This window comes from Paramisgurnus dabryanus, chromosome 12 (assembly GCF_030506205.2).
Source record: "Paramisgurnus dabryanus chromosome 12, PD_genome_1.1, whole genome shotgun sequence".
In the NCBI taxonomy this organism is placed as follows: Eukaryota; Metazoa; Chordata; class Actinopteri; order Cypriniformes; family Cobitidae; genus Paramisgurnus; species Paramisgurnus dabryanus.
The window spans coordinates 14,666,147-14,687,291 of NC_133348.1; the positions used below are offsets into that span (position 1 = coordinate 14,666,147).

Here is a 21,145-nt window from a genome sequence, read left to right on the forward strand (position 1 = left end):
ACATAAAATATTGAAAAACTGTGGTGTTTTCCTTTAAAGCAAGACTGGCAAGTTTATTGACCACTAAACAGAATACTGGAAAGTAATTGTTAGAGAAATCACAAACTTACTTCTATAGAGTATGTTTTTTGTAGTTGTAGTTCAATGACATTCGCTTGTCTTCTAAAATGACCAAGAAACCTAATTTGTGACCCTGCTTTTGAAAACCAAGCTCAATTTAATTTTTGTAATTTGCTGTTTCCTATAAAATCATTCTACATAATGTAAAGAACATTCTGTGAAAATGTAACCATGAAATCTTTAATATTGACTGATTAACTTCTTTATCCAAGATTGAGAGCAATGGGAAACCCTTTTAGTTGCATGCAAAAGATATAGCATGACCATTAAGCAGAGACGTTTTTCAAATCACATCTCACATACGTGTTTGATCTGTTTTATTGGAAAATTCTCATAAACAAACAAATGGCACTGCAGTATACAAATCTGGAAACATGCATTGTAGGCATCACTCCCCGTGTAAAAACAGGCTTGGCTGCAACAAACAGGCATACATAGCACACAATTAACAACAGCACCTCAGGTTCTCAATGAAGTGCTTCCTGCACTGTGAGCTGCTGTATGCGTTCATCAGCATTTAAAGAAAAGCGACACAAGTGGGTATTAGCAATAACAAAGAAAAGTCAGTGTGTGTTATATAGTGCTTGCATAACTGTGATATAGTTATTTGGTTTGTCCGATTTCCTTCTTCGAGACATATATCCTGTACTAAAAACTATCAAAGTTAGCGGTGCTCTCAGACACAACTTTCACGAATTATCGTTAACCACGACTGATTACACACAAGCACAGACGTGATCAGAGTTTGATCAGACATAGTGTTCAATATTCGATTCATAAAGGCCGAATCCAATCAATCTATGAGGGGGGACAGGTGCTTTTGGAGATTTAAAGGGACACAATGACCTGACTAATTCTTGAATCTTTCTTTTTCGATGTTCGATATGTGTTCTGCAAGAGGGAAATGTTTCGGTGCCCTATGGTTCATGCTAAGATTCTGCTTCAGGTGTGAATGATTCAAACCCGCCTTATTGCTTGTGGGCCGTTTTAAAAATGTGTAGAGTCCAGACTGGTTCAGGCTTGTCTAATTTTGGAAGGCGTGTAGTTTTTATCCACAGTTTCGTCTTGCAGGAACATGTGCAGACAGCGCTCATTTTGGGCCAATGGATGACCAGCCACTCTGGAAAAGAAAAAACAAATAACACATCAGATAATACCAGATAATCAAAAAGATATTACCCAAATATATGCATTGTAAATGACCGCAATCAAGATGCAACCCTGGGATATTTAAAGGATGTGACATTTTAAAAGATTCTTTGTCAGATTATAAAACAATATATAGATTTAAGTAAGGGATAATGTATAGCCAGTCGGTTCACTGAAAAAAAATGATTAATTCAATTTACTCAATTCTTTTAAGGTAAGTGGCCGCAATCAATTTATTTAAGCTACATTTAAACAAAAAAATCAGAAAAAAAAACTTTTGTTTAAATGTAGCTTAAATTAATTGATTGCAACCACTTACCTTAAAAAAATTGAGTAAATTGAATGAATAATTTTTTTCAATCGGCTGCCTGTACATTATCCCACTTATTACATGTCTATTATTTACACAACTAAATATTGATTTTAAATATTTTATTTGCTCATTTTTAACTAATGCAGACCTTCCGCGACGAAAACCTATTTATTTCCAATGTTTAAACATAATAAACACTTAATTTTTGTGTAATATTAAATTGTAAATGATTTTCAGGTTACCGTGTGTTATTCATTGTGAGCGGTTGTTATCTGGGAATAACAAACCTGCAAATGTCGCAACTGGCCAATAAGAATCAAGCATTCCAACAAGCCGTGTAATAATTAAGGATATCTTTCAAAATAGTGAGATGGCCCATCACAATAATAAAACACATTCTTTTACCAGTGAAACCTATTAAAGTACTTTATAGAACTCTAAAATTAGACAGCTCACGACGTTGCAAGTCAAGATGATGGAGGATCATTTCCACATATTAGAGAGACGACATAGACACGTACAACAAATTTCTGTACAAATCCACTCACACACAAACTAAAAATCGTATCGACGAGGGTACGCGCACACCCCCCTTCCCCAAGTTGCTATTAGAACTGAACAATGACATTTAATTCTGGAATTTTTGTTAAAAGAAAAAATTCCCATCTTAATTACCTCCATATCCTTTCTTTCTTCAAACCTAATTTACAGCTGTTTGTCTCGTATTAAAATTCAAACAGGTAGAGCTGGCGCATTTGCACATGAAACAAAGATAATGGCAAAGTCTGCAATCAAAGCAAATAATTACAATCGAACTGTAACTTTTATTGTCTCAGCCGGCGGGGGAACGGCACCTCGGATCAAAAATAAGCAGGAGTGCACACAACATCTTGTAGGGAAAAGGTATGCACGCCTGTAATTTCACTTGCAATTATCATAAATTACACATCAAAAATAAAACAAATGTAAAAAGTAAAGCTGGTGCACTTGCGGCCTCTCATCAGTTTCGATCATTCTGTAGGTAATTATGAGAGAAGGAAAAAAGTGTGGGGAAAGATATCGGATGACACAAAGGCTGACAAGTGTCTGTTTTTCTTGTTCACTAAAGTACCTTAACCTAAAAACTCAAAATTAACTAAAAGAGGAAAAAATGTTGTACGCTGTTAATGCGAAAACGGCTTCACTTTGTATTTAAAAAAACAGTTCAGGTACCACATATTGTACAAGACTCTGCGTAATTGTCAGGACATTTCAATTGATTCTTTATGATTCACTAGAAAACAAATTTCAGAGCGAAATTACAAGGAAATACAGTATATATCAACAATTACATACATTAAAGGATTAGTCAATTTTCTTAAAAACAAAATCCAGATAATTTACTCACCACAATGTCATCCAAAATGTTGATGTCTTTCTTTGTTCAGTCGAAAAGAAATTATGTTTTTTTTTAGGAAAACATTCCAGGATTTTTCTCATTTTAATGGACTTTAATGGACCCCAACACATAACAGTTTTAATGCAGTTTAAATTTGCAGTTTCAAAGAACTCTAAATGATCCCAAACGAGGCATAAGGGTCTAGCAAAATCATTGTCATTTTTGACCAAAATATGCACTTTTAAACCACAAATTCTTGTCTATCTCCGGTCCTGTGATGCGCCAGCATGATCTCGCGTAATTGCATAGTGACGTAGAAAGGTCAAGTGTAACATATATGAAATGCACATTTGCGGATCATTTTAAACAATAAACTGACACAAAGACATTAATTAGTATCATTCCACATACAACAACGTCAGAACGGTCCTCTTTCTCCTCACTTGTAAACACTGGGGTGTAGTTTCGCATTTGTCATCCGTGACCTCTTGACGTGATGACGCATTGCGTCATAAGGTCATGCTGGCGCATCACTGGACCGGAGATAGACGAGTTGTTGTTGTTTAAAAGTGCATATTTTTATTTTTATTGTCAAAAATGACAATCGTTTCGCTAGATAAGACCCTTATGCCTCGTTTGAGATCGTTTGGAGTACTTTGAAACTGCAATTTTAAACTGCATTAAAACTGTTAGGTGTTGGGGTCCATTAAAGTTTATTAAAATGAGAAAAATCCTGGAATATTTTCCTCAAAAAAACATAATTTCTTCTCGACTGAACAAAGAAAGACATCAACATTTTGGATGACATGGTGGTGTGTAAATTATCTGGATTTTGTTTTAAGAAAATTGACTAACCCTTTAAATGTAAAGTGAATGCAAACTACTAAACTGCAATGTGTACAGTTAGGTTTATTAAATGCTACATTTATAACAAAAGCAAAACTACTATGACTAGTAACGAGACAAAGTTAACAGGTATTCTCCTTTCATATCTGGTGAACATAATTGTCTGAAAAAAGGAGATGCAAGTTCGGATGATGGTCACTCACTTGTTGAGGAACTGTTCTAGGGCTTGTCGCCGTTCCTCGATGAACGAGTCGTCAAATATACCATCGTCTCCACGGAATGGGAGTTGCCTAAACAGAGCCTTTCCAGGAAGTGGAGGAACAACCACCTGTTTGAAATACAACACCTTCATTCACATCACATACAGTCCCACTCAAAATGCAATCATCTCGTTCTTACAATCACTTCAGAACGTCATTACCTGAACTGCAGAATCATGGAGTTTTTTGCAGCTTCAATTTTACCATTCAGTAATACAGAAAATTGTCTTAATTCAATCTACTTAAAACAGACCCTTATAGCAGTAAAATAAAGGAAATGGTTATATTTATAATGCATATTCATGCACCTTGATCCTGTGCACCAAGTATCGACTGCTCAAACCCCCATTACTTTTTTACATCACCACAACCATATTTCTCCCCTCTTCACCTTGCTCTCCCTCTCCAGCTCTCCTCTCAGCCACTCGAAGTCGCTGTATCTCCTCCGTACGCGGGACTCTTTCAGCTTGAAGATAGGGAGGTTTGTCTGTGGAAAACAAGAATTGAGATGTGAACAGCAGAGCCAGCCAGGATGACCATCTTGGATCACAAGACAAAGTTTTAAATAAGTGTGTGCTACTGAAAATCATGTTAACCCATAAATACATACACTGTGCCCAAACCCGCATGCTATGACAGTATATACTGAATTAGATGAAGAACTTACCCACCGACCGTTAAAACAGTATAATCTACATAGTATGAATATGGGTAGTGTAAATGAAATTTGGACGTACTAAATTCGCCATCATGTCACACAAAACAACCGGTGAGCCATTAACTTGGATGCGGTTAAACAAGCACAATTTAACCACAAGGAACAACTGTTTTCGTTATGTATTTACATTTGAATAGAGTCGCGTTACCACTTTCAGACGTTTTTTTTAATACGACAACGCCTCTCCGTTGTTGTTGTTAAGTGACTCCTCTCCAGAGGGCTCACAAGATAGCAAAGTGTCCTTCAAATGGATACTTCAAAATCTTGCCGAAAGTAGTAGGTCATCCGGGTACTTTTGGCCTACTGATTTTGAATACTATGAAATCAGACATATTACTCACCTCACCTGCTGCTTTTCACCTACTATATAGTATGAAGTAGGCGGGTCTAGACGCAGCAATGTTGTACAGCGATAAAGCATATGTCTAAATTAAATTGAAATAAAATAAAACATAACTGGTATGACTAATGTGCGCAACGGTTATTTGAACATCACACAAGGCCAAGAAAAGGCTCACAGAGACATTAAAACAAGGTGACCGGGGAGGAAGGTCTTGTAAAGTAAAAAAGGAACATCCTGAAAACATCATTCAAAGAGAAACTGAAGAGGCAAAAGGCAGAAAAAGTAATAAACAGACAGAGGAGAATAAAAGTACAGATCAATACACCTACGCAGGCGTATCTGCTCAATGCAGACTCATAAAGCAGATGAATGCAAGAAAAGAGGGAAGAGACAGTAAGTTAAATGAATAAATGACTGTCTGCTTTGGGGAAAAATGTCTTATGTGGGTCCTAATTGGAGAGGAGTTGAAACGTCCATCGATCTCCAGTTATCCCCAGCCACTTCCTTTTTTCCCAATTGCTCATTCTCTCAACCCCTCCATCTCCTTATAGCAGCATCAAGTCAGGCTTTGCCGCTTTAGCCTTGAGAGCTCCCCTTTAGAAAGTGTGGATCTTTCTTCATAATGAGGAACATTGATAAAATCCAGCTTTCAGTAATCTTTTGCCATCTCTATTCTTTGTCTGTTTATTCAAACCATACATAGCTTTTCGCTTTTCTTATGTTCTCATTAAGAAAAATGATTCACACAAAAATTTAAATTCTGTTATCATTTACCCGCCATCATGTCCTTTTAAATCTGTACGACTTTCTTCTTGGGAACACAAAAAAGATAATTTAATAAATGCCAGGTTGGGTGGATCGAAACGACAATCTGTGTGATTTTACTGTAAATTGTATTAAATATTATTTTGTGTATTTCACCAAAAAGTGAATTTCTTCCATATTTTCTAAGTTATTTATTTGGGAAAACTGCAGAATTGTGTTAAATGGTTTTTACCAGCTCTATTTTTTTACTTTAATTTTAAGGGGACAGAGAATGAAAAACCATTTTTACCTCGTCTTTGTTGAATAATGGTAGTCTACACGCATTCACGAACATACAAAAAGTGCTAGACATGCTAAACATCTCAGTCTCATAGTAATTCCTCTTTTAGGAATGTCAGCCAGAAAACGGCCCAATCTGAAAAACTGATGCTTATGACATCACAGGCATCTAACTGCCCCTCCACTTTAAAATAATTGGCTACATTTTTTGAGTGGCTCAGCCAATCAGTAATGAGATTGCAAGTTAAGCCAGTAGGGGGAGCCAAATAGGTGCAAAACCACTTGTTTAAAATCCCCCACCCTAATAGAGCTATAGGAGAGAGGTTTTTAGGAAGCTTCTAAAGGCATTACAGACCCAAACAAAAAAAATTGGCTACATGTCACATCACAGAACAAGGATAAATACCCCGTTCAATCATTCTATGTCACCTGTAAGGGGACATATCATGGAAATCTGACTTTTTTCATGTTTAAGTGCTATAATTGGGTCCCCGGTGCTTGTATCAACCTAGAAAACGTAAAAAAGATCAACCCAGTAACTTAGTTTTGGTAAACCATTCTCTACAAGCATGTGAAAAAAAGGTCATTGAAATTTGGCTCCCATGTGATGTCAAAAGGGGATAATACCACCCCTTAATCTGCACTATCCAACCACGACACTGCCATTTAGTGCAGAAATGAACTCATTTGCATTTAAAAGGACACACCCCAAAATGGCACATTTTTGCTCACATCTAAAAAGTGGCAATTTTAACATGCTATAATAAATTATATATATGGTATTTTGAGCTAAAACTTCAAATATTTACCCTTGGGACACCAAAGATTTATTTGACATCTTAAAAAGTCTTGTGAAATGTCCCCTTTAAGAAAGCAGGAAACAGTTATTTTTAATACAAAAAATCCATAATGTGAACACCACACATGCGTTGGTTCCAGTGGCCCTGATCATACTGTACTCCCGTTGTATTGAATCCACCCAACCATAATTCATTAAATTATCTTTTATTGAGTTATGAAGTAGAAAAAAGTCACTGCAGTAATAGCAGAAAAATCGAATAAAAAACCTATACATTATTCCTTTTAAGTCTTAAGTCATGTCAGAATCTACACACACCACTGGCAGTACCATTCCTTTAAATTATATGGTCTCCTACATCTTTTTAACCCTAAACTAGACCCTCCCCCAAACCAAGTGGTCATATGAGATGGGGATTAACACAATGGCTATGAGTTCAAGATAACTGCAGTGCTGTGGAAGTGTTTAGCAACAACCACGCTGAGGTGCTCGCTAATACTGTGTGAATGGCTGAACCGCTGGGTTTGGGTTCCACGAAGTAAGGAGGTCTAAAGAAGTTAATCCCCATGTCAAATGATCCCAGTTACAGGTAATTTAATACGCACACTCTGGACAATAATGTCATGGTTTCGGGACTATTATGTGGTGTGCAGTCACACCGGAGGAAGAGTTAGTTAGTTATTGAACAGGATTAGTTCTTGGGTTAAAGGTGAAAGCCTATTAATCTTAAAAACTTCTTAACACACACACAAATAATCAACTTCACTTTAGTTCTTTAGTCTTACCCTAAGAAGGGAAAGGAGGGGATGAGAATAAAGCAAAAAAGATCCAAACAGGTTAGCCATCTCCTCCCCTTCCTGGCCAAACAACAAATGCTTCAAACTATAGGTTAGAAGTCCCATTCCAAACATACATCACTGGTTGAGCTCTCCCCTCATTCCATTGGACAATGGAAGAGCGTGAATGACGTCAGGCGCTTTTCTGCTCTGAGCGCTCCTTCAAAACAGTGTGGCACCAATGGCGGACAAAGCGCAAGGCATTTAGCACGGATAAACAGCACGGATAACTCTCACTGCCCACAGAAAAACATTCAAAAAAGGCGCCTGCCACTGCCATAAACGTGTTCTGTGTGATAGGCCCCTTAGACAATTTTTTAAAGAAAATGTAAATGGTTCTATGGTTTATGCAGAAGTCTTGACCATAAAGTTGAGATCTTGTGGTTGGTATCCAGGGCATTGCTATGTGGTTGCAGGAATTAAAAGAGTCTTTGTGAAATACTGAGGGGCAACCTTCTGATCTCTCTGATGAAGCTAATACGGAAGAGACTGGCCTCAAAAGGGAGTCAATTCCCATAGACGTTCATGTTAAATGCTCAACCTAACAGTAGAAAATCATGTTTACGGCTGGTACAAAAAGTGTTTATAGTCTATATAGCTAATTTTGCCCTTCACGACAACTGTAAGGCTTAACATAATTTAAAGGATGAGTTACCCCCCTCAAAGTTCTGCATAATTAAGGGTGTGGCCACTTGAGTGACGGGTGAACTGCCACTGCTGTCACTAGAATTGAGCTAAACGGGTGTGGTTTTAGCAACCAGCCACCTCAGCTTCACCCATGTCCCGCCTCTTCACCCATTTTCGATTATCCGCGAATGATGCGTGGTGATTCGCGGCCAAGATGGCGACGCAGGCACCGCCTACTTTAAGCTTCAAAAATGCTCTTCACAAACCAATGGGTGGCGTCACGGACACTACGTCCATATTTTTTACAGTCTATGTGAAATACTGGTCATGTATAATCACTCTAAAAAAATTCTTGGCTATTTTAACCAAAGGTTTTGTCAAATATGGACAATAATATATATATGGACCCAATATTTTCAAAATTGCCTGTTGGGTTTGTCCATATCTGACCCAACCATGGGTTTAAACATCCAACCTTGTTTAAAGTGCTGTCTATGCTTCTCTTTTTCTCCATGTAATGTTTTGGCCACTCTCTCAGCACACAAAGGGTTTACATTATAATGATAACGATAAAAATATAGTTTTTAAAATCATTTTATTTTAAAGAAAATAGCGGAGTTCACGCCACAACTATTACAATAAAGATACAAGGAACGGTATCATTGGGATTACTTGCTAAGCGATCTTTTTCCCCAACTTATAAATGATAAATCAATGACAGCCAATCGAATCTACTTGGCTCTAAAGTGCACGTGCATTTGAAATGGCAGGCACTGTGGAGAAGCTGAGGTCCATTACATAAAATGACCTCAGGTGTCCAGCGATGTTTTGCTGTGAAATTGACTTCATAATGTTTTTATTCTACTACACTGACTATACCAGAAGGTTAGATATTGGATTTACACCATCTAGATTCACTATTTAGAGAAATGCAACAATAACAGCATATTTATACATTTAATGACATTTACAAACGTTTTGATTTAAGAAAATATGCAATATTAGTTAATGAAATTGGAGGTAAATGATTTGCGCGAGTACTAAACCTTGCGGGCGAATTAGATTAAAGTTATAATTATCGTCCCGTGGTGTGGACACTAATATAGTTTTTGTTATAGTTAACGTTATCATTACCATTATAATGTGAACGAAAAATAGATTTGTTGGTTGAACTTTTGTGTAACAAAATGTTTTATCAAATTTTTAAGTTGAATTAACTTAAAAATTATATGGCGCCTAAGTAACTTAGGCCTACTTTTTCTAAGTTGAATCACTTTTTTTTTTTACAGTGCAGGTATTAGAAAGTGACAGACACCAATAGTTAACACTATGCACAATCTAAGCTATGAGTCATACTTGTAGCACAAACTACACAGACAGCTTTATTACTTATAGATTGTTCATATATCCATTACCCTAATAATAAGCAACAGTAATGGTAATATTTGCAAGCGCCACTAAAAACGGTATAACCGGAGCGGCGTTGTTTGTGTGAGTGCAATGAGAGCGGAGGCTGTATACAGCTGCAGATGTAAACTCAGAGGAGTTTGACTGTCCTCCCCACACTACTAATGATCTCAATCAAACCTGAGACAAGCAAACAAAACAGCCCAACAAAAGCCCTGATTACTGTGGCAACCAAAGTTAACCACACAGACGGAAGCCCTTACACATCAAACACTCAATGAGCAAGATGAAAACAACCCAATTCATTAAGACTGCATCCTCGTGCTGTGGGTAAGACGAGCTTTCTCAAGAGGTCCATCAATACCTGTGCGTATATCGCTGAGCTGAAATGAGAGGGAAATGGTGTGACATAATTAACTCAGCGAGTAATGAGACTCAAGACCATCAAATGCTTTCAGAGTGATGGTCAGCTTGGGTGTTTTTATATTAATATTTGAATGATGCTCTTTCCTTAGCTACAGCCGGACACCTACATGACCTGCAGAACGCCAAACCTTCTCATTATCAAGGTTAACAGCACAATAAAGCCGTGATAAAAGTTTACTTTTTCATGTTAATCCAAGGTCTTGTTCTAACCAGCTACAATCGTAATAGATTACTTATTTTCTATGCGGACACTTCAATCAATCTTCTCTGGACCTGGACATTTCGGTAACACTTTACAATAATGTTGCATTTGTTAACATTAGTTAATGCATAAACTAACATGAACTAACAATGAACAATGCATCTTTGACAGCATTAATTAATCTTAGTTCACGTTAATTTGAGCAATTAACATAATTATAATATTCACTAAGGGGTGGTTTCCTGGACCAGGTTTATCCTAGTCCCAGATTAAAATGCATGTTTTAATATAAAAAGGCCTTGCACTGACATATCTTAACATATATCAGTGCCATTGCTTGGTCTCAAAATGCACATCAGTAGTGTTTTTTCAAAGAGAAAGTAGTAAAAACTACTTTATTGGGCAGTATCCTGGACAGGCATAGGACTAGTCCTAGACTAAAAAAAAATGTAAGAGCTGTCCAAACTGAAAACAACTTATACTGACATATCTTTAAAAAACATCAGTGCCCTTTGTTTTGCCTCAAAATGCACACAAGTAGTGTTTTTATTAAGGCGTGTTTAAAAAAAAATCATATTTCATAATTAAACTAAGGCTTAGTCCTGGCTTAACCTAATCCCTGTCCGGAAAACCACCCCAAAATGTCCTAAAATAACTAAAGCCTAATCCTGGATTAATTTCCCTGTCCTGGAAACTGCCACTAAAACATTTTTACAATCAAAAGTTGTATCCGTTAACATTAGTTAATGCATCATTAACTACCATAATTAACTTTATTGGCATTAACAAACATTAAAAAAGATTCATAAATGCTGAAAACTACATTGCTTAATGATAATTCATGTTAGCTAATGCATTTACTTAAGATAAAAAGTACAACCTTATTGTAAAGGGTTAATTTAAAGGGTTAAATTAATTTTAATTTATTTTAACTAAATAATAACAACATGTTAATCATGAAGTCAAATCAAGTCATTTTGTGTATTCAAGTTATATTAAGCTCCTGAATAATTTAACTGATCTGATCCGGTAAAAAAGTGTAACGTCGCCAATCCTTAAACAAGTTTTTAAACCAATTGAGAAAAGAAAATCCAACATAGGACAATCTTTCTAGAACATTGAAGTCTCTTGAAGTCTACAAGAAATGTCAGTAATAAAAAGTGGTTAATATAAAAGCAGAACAACCCAGTCAGAACTGGACAAATGAGTAAGGGAGACCGAGAGAGAGGGGGAAAAAAACCAGGAGCATTTTATGCACATCACCCAAAAATAGCCAATTGTGTGTAAAAGGTGCACTAAAAGCACTTTTTCTTTTAGTCACTCCTCCTCACTGTTAAAAGCTTCCACGTGGCTTATGCCGATATGAGGAGATGGCAGAAACCTGGTCTCTCTTCTCTTTTTCAGATACATGTGTGTTCTGGGGACAATGGTGCATCCTCATTAGGAGGAGAGAGAGGGCGGTGCAAAAACAGCCGGAGAGGTCACCTCACCCAGTGTAAGGGCCCTGCGTCGGCTATGCATTAGCTTTTAGCGAGTCGGATCAAGTCAAGTTTAAGAGCGAGCATTTCATCTCTCCGCTCTGCTCTCTTTTTCAAAATAAAAGTAGCAAAAATGGAAGCACAATGCCATCTCATCGCATCATAGCTCCAAAGAGAAGAGGACAGCGGGACAATAAGAAAGCACCCCACCACCGTCACCCCTCTACACATTCAACTCGCAAGACTCTCACACATGCACACAAACACACCCTCCCACCACCCTAAAACCCCCACTCTGGCAAAAAGCTGCCCCTGTCTTTGTTCCCACAGCATCAACTCCCACTTTTGATACTGTCATCTCAAGTAGGATATGGTAGCCTTGATACAATATGCTGCCCATTAACATTAAAATAGTTGTCGAAGAGGATGCTGTAGACTTTGGATTACACTTGACTGGGACTGACAACCAGGCAAGCAAGCCATTTTTATTAATGGCAGAACGAGAGAGGGGTTTTGGAAATGGATAGAGAATGAAAGGAGGATGAAGAGGAGGAGGTGAAGAGGGGAGAATGAGAGTGGGAGATGGATACTGGAAAAGAGAAGGGGAGCCGAAGCCTGTAAACAACACAGAATCGCAAAGTCTTTCCCGATGGCGTTGACAGACCCCAATGTTAGTCGACTTCAACAACTATGACACTAAAGACAACTCAGCACGAAAACAAGATGTGATGCCATACAGAGTACAATACAAAATGGATGTTATAATAAATTACATGAACATGTGACATTAGCAAACAAAACTAAACTTGCATTGCAGTAGTTAATTTAACATAAACATGGACAAAAACAATAAACAATGCATACATGCCCGAGATCAAAGTGCTGCAAACTAAGTGCTCTCTGCCATACAATATAGTTCTCATTTTAATCCACTTAAAAATCAGCATGTTTTATTTTGTGCCACCATACTTACTCATGTAACTACTCATTAAATAGAGAAAACATGGAAGTGTTTGGTGGCTTCTAAATTCATCCCTGTTTGGATCTTAAGGAATAAATGAGGCTAGGCTAAATGCTAACACATTCATGACGCGCTGTACAAAGATGAAGTGCACGCACTGGAAAAAGCTAGGTATGTATTAATTCGTCTAAGTTGAGGTAAGAACATAGTAATATATTGAAAAACAGTGGTGTTTTCCTTTAATTATAATATTCTTATTATATATTAATAACAATATAAACGTTGTTCATAAAAAATTGCATTTAGGCTCCTATATGTGGCCTCTGGGTCTCCTGCTAAGATATTTGCACTGACATTTGCATTGCTCTTTGGTTATGCCAGCGCTACCTCATGGCAATTCGTATGTATTTTATGAGGTGGCATATTTGTATTAATTCATACATTTTTGTACGATTTGCCTTGACATCTGTGACGTTGGGGTTAGGGGTGGGTTTCGTTATTGTTTTTTATTGACAATCGTACGTTTCGTAGAATTCTCATGGCTGGTTATCTGGACATCTAGCAATGTAAATATAACATGTGCTCTATTTGTAACGCACCCATTAAAATTGATCCTACATATACACTTATACATTTGGCGGACGATTTTATCCAAAGTGACTTACAGTGCATTACAAGCAGAGGTGGAAAAAGTAATAAAATACTGTACTCAAGTAAAAGTAAAGTTACTTTTATAATATTTTACTTAAGTAAAAGTAAAGTTACTGGTCTAAAATCTACTCAAGTAAAAGTAAAAAGTAAATCATTTTAACTTTACTCAGAGTAAAAGTTACTTTTTTTTTTTTACAGCGGGAAGAGGTGGAGGATTCTAGTATAGTTCAAAAACGACAAGGGAATATCAATCTCAAACTAGTTGTTTTTAATTGTAGGAACATCTTTACAATTAAAGTGCAATAACAAAAAGTTAATAAAATAAAAAGCTTTTTTAAACTAAGAAACATTTATGGAATTGTTTAATGATTTTTACATTTGAGTTATGCACTTTTGAAGGTGGTCAGCAGCTAGTAAATACAATCACTATAGTAAGGTTGTAATTGATGTATTGCTGGTAACATACATTATTTTATTAAACTATATATAGTTTAAATGAGCATATAATGAGATGAGGGCCATGGCTATATACTTTTGACACGTTTATTGTCCTCTAGCTTTCCTGACCTGGGTACCTGATGTCAGACCTTTATTCTTCTCTCTCTCTCTCTCTGTGTCTCTCTCCAATGTCTAATGACCTGCGCATTCTCGAGGATGTTCTGAAGTTGTGTTTGACTTGACGCGAAGCTGTTAGACCTCGGAAGATAATGCGCATGGTATTAAAAACGCGTCATGCAAATGAGCGGTAAAAACCCGGTCGTTTCGTACTCAAGAGCATGAATCCTACCTTTCATATAAAAGAAACACTTGCTTCGCGTCAGTGGAAAGTTGTCGCTAAAATATGGCCATGGCCAGGGGTTTCTTTCATAAGATTTGAACTGAGGCGGGTCTGCATTAGTGCATGCCTGTCTTGTCTGTCTCCATGGTTCTTTTTGCGCGTTCCCCCGCCCATCAATCATCCGTTGCGTGTCTTTATCACCTTGCTTTTTTAAAATATTTTTTTACTCAGTTACTGATATGATTTAAAATGTAGCGAAGTACAATACTTTAAAAAAACATACTTAAGTAAAAGTACAGATTTTAAAAACTACTCAAAAAAGTAAAAGTACACAAAAAAACTACTCAATTACAGTAACGTGAGTAAATGTAATTCGTTACTTTCCACCTCTGATTACAAGATATACATTTTATCAGTATGTGTTCCCTGGGATTGAACTAATGACCTTATACACTGCTAATGCAATGCTTTACCAGTTAAGCTACAGGAACACAGTTTAAAGTTACATAATCCTCACATGGCGCTTTTCCATTGTATAGTACCCCACGGTTTGGTTTCGGTCAGATCACCTCACCTCACTTTGGCTTGATTAATATAAAACTGACCACCACAAATAGATGTTTGCACATTGCGTTTATCACTACCTCTGTCTCACATGACAGTTTCTGTTCAAACATCAGTCGACGCGCTGCGCTGAGCGTCTTGAAGTAGCATTTAAGCATTTAATGCTGACGTGCTCGTCGCGAATGTTCCGCCACAAACTGCAAGTCTGAAAAAAACTGTTATGGTGTCCCTGATTGTCAACCTGTGGATGTTTTTTATCACTTAAAGGGAGTTTGGGAACTTACAGCAGAGCACAGATGACAACAGGTTTACTTGAGACACCGCAAGCTGGCACGAAGGTAAAGTTAATCTTTTACATTATAGCGATGACACTGGTAGTGATGATTCTCTCAGACCAATCAGTGATCTATATTGTTATCGCATCACATTTTCTTATCAGCTCGACTAGCTTGGAACCCCAACTGAGGTGGTACTAAAAAAAGTAACGGGTACTACGTACTACACCCAGTGGGAAAGCCCCCAAAAGTAAGCTGGCCAAAAAAGCACCATAATGGTGCTATAACTTCATAACAACAAACCTATAGGTTGTATTACTGTATAAAAAACTTAAAATACAGATTAACAAAACACAATCCAACTGTAAACTTCCCTAGCCGATGTGCCCACCCTAATATAAGACCAGGGGAGCAGATGGGGGTGGACACTGTTTTGTGCCATCCAGTTGGGGGTAGGTTTGGCAGGGGGTTAAAATGAGGTTTGCACCCCGTAGTCATTCACACGTTTCATTCTCAATGAACGGATTAAGGAGCTTCTCGCTTCTTCTCCAAGATACACATAAATCAACACAAATATGGCTTGGCTCTCTCACACACCATGCCAGGATCATCCATGGGATGCTGGATATGACGATAGAAAAGATAATGTCGATTGGATACAGAGCGAAGGAAAGAAAGTGTGTGCGTATGGTGCGAAAGTGTAAAGGAAAGATGGTGCCCCTGGCAAACAAAACCATGTAATCAACACAGGCAGCGTTACTGTGACAAATACAAACAGAATCTCTTTATCTCCACGTATTGTTGAAATTGGGCAACTTCAAAAGCAAATCAAAAGTTGACAGCTCCTGTTTTTCTCCTCGTCTTGAAGGCTGGAGCGAGAGAGTGATAGCGTGAGAGGGATGTGTGGGGTGTTCCCTATGCAAAGCAGGGTCACCACAGATTCACAGACACACAATAATACTGATTACACGCATATGCTAATTATTATACGCTAATCAAGTACAGTAGCTTTAGATTTGGGCTAATGGCAGGCGGTGGCTCGCTGTGTAGGTAGGGGAAGGCTAAAAATACTATAGGAAAGCTGGGAAGACAGTGGCCTATTAGCAGACACAACGGCACCTGTCAAAACTCATCAGTTGTGGAAAATGACTGCCTAGGACAGCAAGGGGTTGCAACATTGTCTTATCTTTACAGCCGCCTTCTTCATATGAATGCAGAGAATTTATAAGTATAGCATGTCAAGGGGAAAATATGGGCTTTTTTAGGATGGCAAAAGTTTGGATAGTTGTAGTATGCCTAACAAAAATAGTAATAGTGAGTTTTAGTTAGGCTGAAACTTTTTGAAATGTAAGAAGACTTTTGGAAGTATTATTATAAATGCATTGCAAGAACTGAATTGAAAATTGGGCGAGTTTAAAGGTCTAAATCTTTTGTATACAAACAAGAACTTTAACCACTTAGACCACCAATTGAGAACCAATCCTTATCAAATAGTTTTCACCCTCATGCCATCCCAGATGTATGTGGCTTTCACATTTCAGATAAACACAAACAATTTTATATTTTTGTTCATATGGCGGAACATAGATGGCACCAAATTTGTTCTTTAACATAGTTAGCATCGGAAAAATTGATTTTATTGACCTTTAAACACTTATGGTTACATGACCTTTAAACATTGACACTTAAAGGTCACATTCTTTCTGATTCCATTTTTTAATCCCTATTTAGTGTGCAATGTTGCTATAATAGCATAAACAATTCCTGTAAAATGATAAAGCTCAAAGTTCACTGTCAGGCAATATATTTTCTTTCAAAGCCTACAGTGAACGGTCGGTTTGGACTACAGCCCTCTACTTCCTGCTTTAGTGATGTCACTAGAACAATTTTTTGACTTAACTCCGCCCACAGGAATATGTCAGTCGGGAGCTAAGCTAACGGCAAGCTAAGCTGCTATCGAATCACAACACTCTAAGCAAACTACACAATCAGAACTCGATACGTATTTCTGAAGAAGGGACTTCATGGAACAAGGAAGACATCAGCCTGTTTTGAAAACAGTGAAAACAGCGCTATAAAGATAAGTAAACTTAAGTAAATTTTTTTTTACACGAGAAACATGAACACATATTATATTGCACACTGTTAACAAAATCAAAGCTTCAAAAACACAGGAAGAATGGGACCTTTAATACACTGACCTTCATGTAATTTGTATGTCTTTTCTCAAAGTTTTCATTTTGCTTCAGAAGAGACCTTTGCTATGTTGACCTCCAAACAAAAATATTACAATATTATTTAATATAAAATTATTTAATTATGTTTAGTTGAAGAAAAGTCCTGCATCTGTGATGATATATTATGGAGTTTGAATTATGAGAGAATTTTCATATTTGGTTGAACAGTTACTTTCACTTCATCTTTAAAATAAAAAAGGCAATTGTATTTTTGCTAGTAAAACACTAAGGAATATTAGGAAGAGTCTGAAACATCTCCAAGTCTAAGACTTCAAAAAAATGATGGGGGGGGGTTACAGACAGGGCTTTATTTTAAGCCAGAAGTAAGCGTTAGAATATTTTAGGATATTTAAGTGCAGGCCGTTTTAATTTAAAGTCTGTGTAAAGTATTTTTTAAGAATTGTTTATAAACACAGTATAAATGTTAGAAATGTATTGCTAAAACATGCCACAAAGACTGTAAACTATGTAAGGGTGAACCGATATATCGCCCGATCATGCTTGCTATGCTTCTCAATGAATTACGGTAAAATGTCGCTACATCCAAAAACCACAGGGCGCTCTTTTGCAGAAACTCAATATGCGCAGAAGAACCAGTACACACGCAGCTCCAGGAAATAGTTTAAGCATATATTTATAATGCTGTTCTTCAAACCTTTTAGTTATTTCATGATAATAAAGAATATACATAATGAATATGTTTGACAAGTGTTGCTTTTTTAATTGCATGTTATAAGCAACTTAAACTAACAGTGAGTGATTATTCAGATCGATAAGGACTTACTGATCAAAAGCCGTAGTACATGAAATAGCTCTGCCTTGATATTGTCTGTGCGATTCAGAGTAGTTATCGGCCACTTATTATTAGTGTATATCAGCATTTATCGTCGCATGCCTAGAACTATGTAGTACTAAACTGTGGAGTTACACCGTTAAACAGTTTTTCCACATTTCTGTGTTTAGAGGAGGGCTAAAACATGGCACAGCCCAAACAAAAATTGCGAGCATCCATTTAGTTTGTAGCGGTATTTGAAAGATGAGAGAGACTGTAGCTTGCCCCCGACTGGGCGTGGTTTCAGCGCCAAAAGCGGGCACACCCCGAGCATTTAAGTGCAGAAAATCATGCCTATTTTTTCAAGATTTTGATAACTTGCTGGGTGGTTAATAATAACAAGTTTTTCTGTGGTGTGACAAACTGAAAAAATATTTAATATTGGAATTTACACACACTTTAAGACAGCTCAATCATGCATTTTAGTTCAGGACTAGACTTAAGGTTTCTCTGTGTAATTAGACTACATTTGAAGTAGGGATGCTTAACGATTAGTCGTGATTAATCGTTAGCAGAATAAAAGTTTTTGTTTACATAATATATGTGTGTGAACTGTGTATAATAACTTTGTATAAATAAATGTACACACATGCATGTATATGTTTTAGAAATGTTTACATGTGTATATACATTTGTATATTTATGTATAATTTATATTATATATAAATATAAATACTTAATATATACATTTTTTTCTTAAAATTATACATGAATGTGTTCATATTTATATATATATACATATTTATTATAAACAGTTTACACACATATGTGATGTAAACAAAAACTTTTATTCTGCTAACGATTAATCACGATTAATTGTTTAGCATCCCTAATTTGAAGTGTTTCGTTGCAAAACGAGATAACTCAGTTTTTTTTCAGAAATCTTGTTTTTTGGTTGTGCATTCCCATTTATATAAATTCAACTGCAGTTGGTTTGTTTTGATTTAAACCTTCATAACTTAAAAAAATACAGGTAAGCAGCACCATAAAACAAAATAATAACATGATAACATAATAATAAACATGTTTTGACAAAAATGTTAAAAATGGATTTATCTCGTTTTGCAACAAAACTCTTCTTTATAAAAACAAATAGATAATAATGCACTCTAAAAACAAACGGTGCTATATAGCACCAAAAGTGGTTCTTTGCTCGTAATCATAGAAAAACCGTTTTTAGGGCCATATAGCACCGGTGAAGCACCTGTGTAGAACCAAATAGGGGCCATATAGCACCACATATGGTTCTACATAGCACTATATGGTTCTACACAGGTGCTTCACTGGTGCTTCACTGGTACTATATGGCACTAAAAATGGTTCTTCTATGATTACGAGCAAAGAACCACTTTTGGTGCTATATAGCACCGTTTTTTTTAGAGTGTGGCTAATGCCTTAAAGTAAGGTAAAGTTAAAGATGTGCCTTTGCAGCCAATCGAAAAAGAGTGGTCATAGTCCTTTCAGATGCAGTTCCTGTTATTAAAATGGCAGATGTTTGACAGACACACACAGAAACAAAAACAGAGGATATCATGTGTCTTCCTCTCACTGTTTTAAACTTCCTCTGTTAGATTCCAAATAATTTGGGCAGCAAATCTGGGTCTTGGATGTATGCATGCATGTATGGAACAACTAATCTTCAGTGGATATAGTGATCCAGGATTAACATATATAAACATCAATGCACTTCTGTCTTACAAACCAAGAAATGAAGTTTGTGAAGATGTGCACAGTACAGTACATAATTGCTCATCTGGTTTATCTTTACCATTCTTTGCCATTAGCTACTATCTTGGCCTTGCATAAGGGGTGTGGTCTGTCAGTCACTTGACTTTCCAAGTGAAAATTGCTAGAAAGTTTTTCAGTTGTGTGTAAACTCTGCTCTGTCTTCATCCAAGTTATTTAATTCTAACCAAACTGTGTAGTCCACTGAACAAAATTTGACAGTTGACCATTAGCCTACTACATATGTAGGATTTCAACGTATTAAGATTTAACCATGAAGCTGCTGGCAATACCATGCACTCCTAGACAAAAACAGAATCAAAACAAAGACAAAAACAAAGCTATGCTGCCATCCAAGTCACATACTTATGCAAAGTTATACTTGGACTAACAAGTTAACTAACGCATTAACATCTTGATTATTTCGTTGGAACATTTTCTATTCGTCGCTATCTTTACTGCTAATACTTTTAACCATAATAAGCATCAACAATGACATTAGTGTGCTCAATAATGAGGTCAAGGATCTGATCAGGCCAGCCTCCGTTGCTCACCTTCAGTCTGATCTCATATGTCGTAAACCTGTTCCGACCGACACCAACAGTCTCAGGATTGGCCACATCAATCTCTAGGAAGTTACTCGGAGGCCCGTACGCATCGTTTAGGTTTTGTGGTTTGGTGTACAGCCTTCTCGTATCTGCTATGGCATCAGCCATCGCTACCCTTACAGGTTTACGCGAAAAGCAACTATCGACTGTACTTCCGATCAGCTGAGGAACAGCTGACATGTGACGCACCAACACGGTCACGTGACAGTGCCCTGACGCTGTCAACGCAAAAACGGACAATTTAAGTGTACAGTTAAAATTACATATAAATGCTATTATAATATACTGTTGCTTGCTAAATTTCACATTCATATATGTTTTTTTATTTAAGTTTTATAAAAGCATTTCAGTAATATAGTACATCGGATCGATTACATTACACTGTCTAAAACAAACAAACATCGCCAAAAAAAGGCTTTAAAAACGTATTTCTTACTTCAGTGACTGTAAGCTGTAAATGTTAGAAATTTTTCTTTTTCTTTATTTTTCATTCCTTCATTCTTGTATCTTGCTGTTATTTTCATAATAACATATTGTCAAAAAAGTTGTTTTTTATATTGGGAGCATA

The 21,145-nt window shown here is 36.7% G+C and overlaps 1 protein-coding gene across 1 annotated transcript; it reads right to left on the bottom strand.

The window, feature by feature from the left end:
- Positions 1–422: 422 nt before the first annotated feature.
- On the bottom strand, positions 423–20,748 carry snx3 (sorting nexin 3). The gene is made up of 4 exons (XM_065255978.2): positions 20,524–20,748; positions 4,458–4,553; positions 4,010–4,134; positions 423–1,240 (listed from the first exon to the last, which is right to left on the bottom strand). Exons 1-4 carry the CDS (start codon positions 20,683–20,685, stop codon positions 1,135–1,137), a joined length of 489 nt encoding a protein of 162 aa, XP_065112050.1. The 5' UTR covers positions 20,686–20,748; the 3' UTR covers positions 423–1,134.
- Positions 20,749–21,145: the final 397 nt, after the last annotated feature.

What these genes read in the sequence shown, in the direction of transcription:
- snx3 (XM_065255978.2), bottom strand. Translation starts at nt 20,685, where the DNA reads ATGGCTGATGCCATAGCAGATACGAGAAGGCTGTACACCAAACCACAA. An exon ending in CATATGAGATCAGACTGAAG is followed by an intron (nt 4,554 to 20,523) that starts GTGAGCAACGGA and finishes TGTTTTCCACAG; the next exon opens with ACAAACCTCCCTATCTTCAA. An exon ending in AGCTGGAGAGGGAGAGCAAG is followed by an intron (nt 4,135 to 4,457) that starts GTGAAGAGGGGA and finishes TATTTCAAACAG; the next exon opens with GTGGTTGTTCCTCCACTTCC.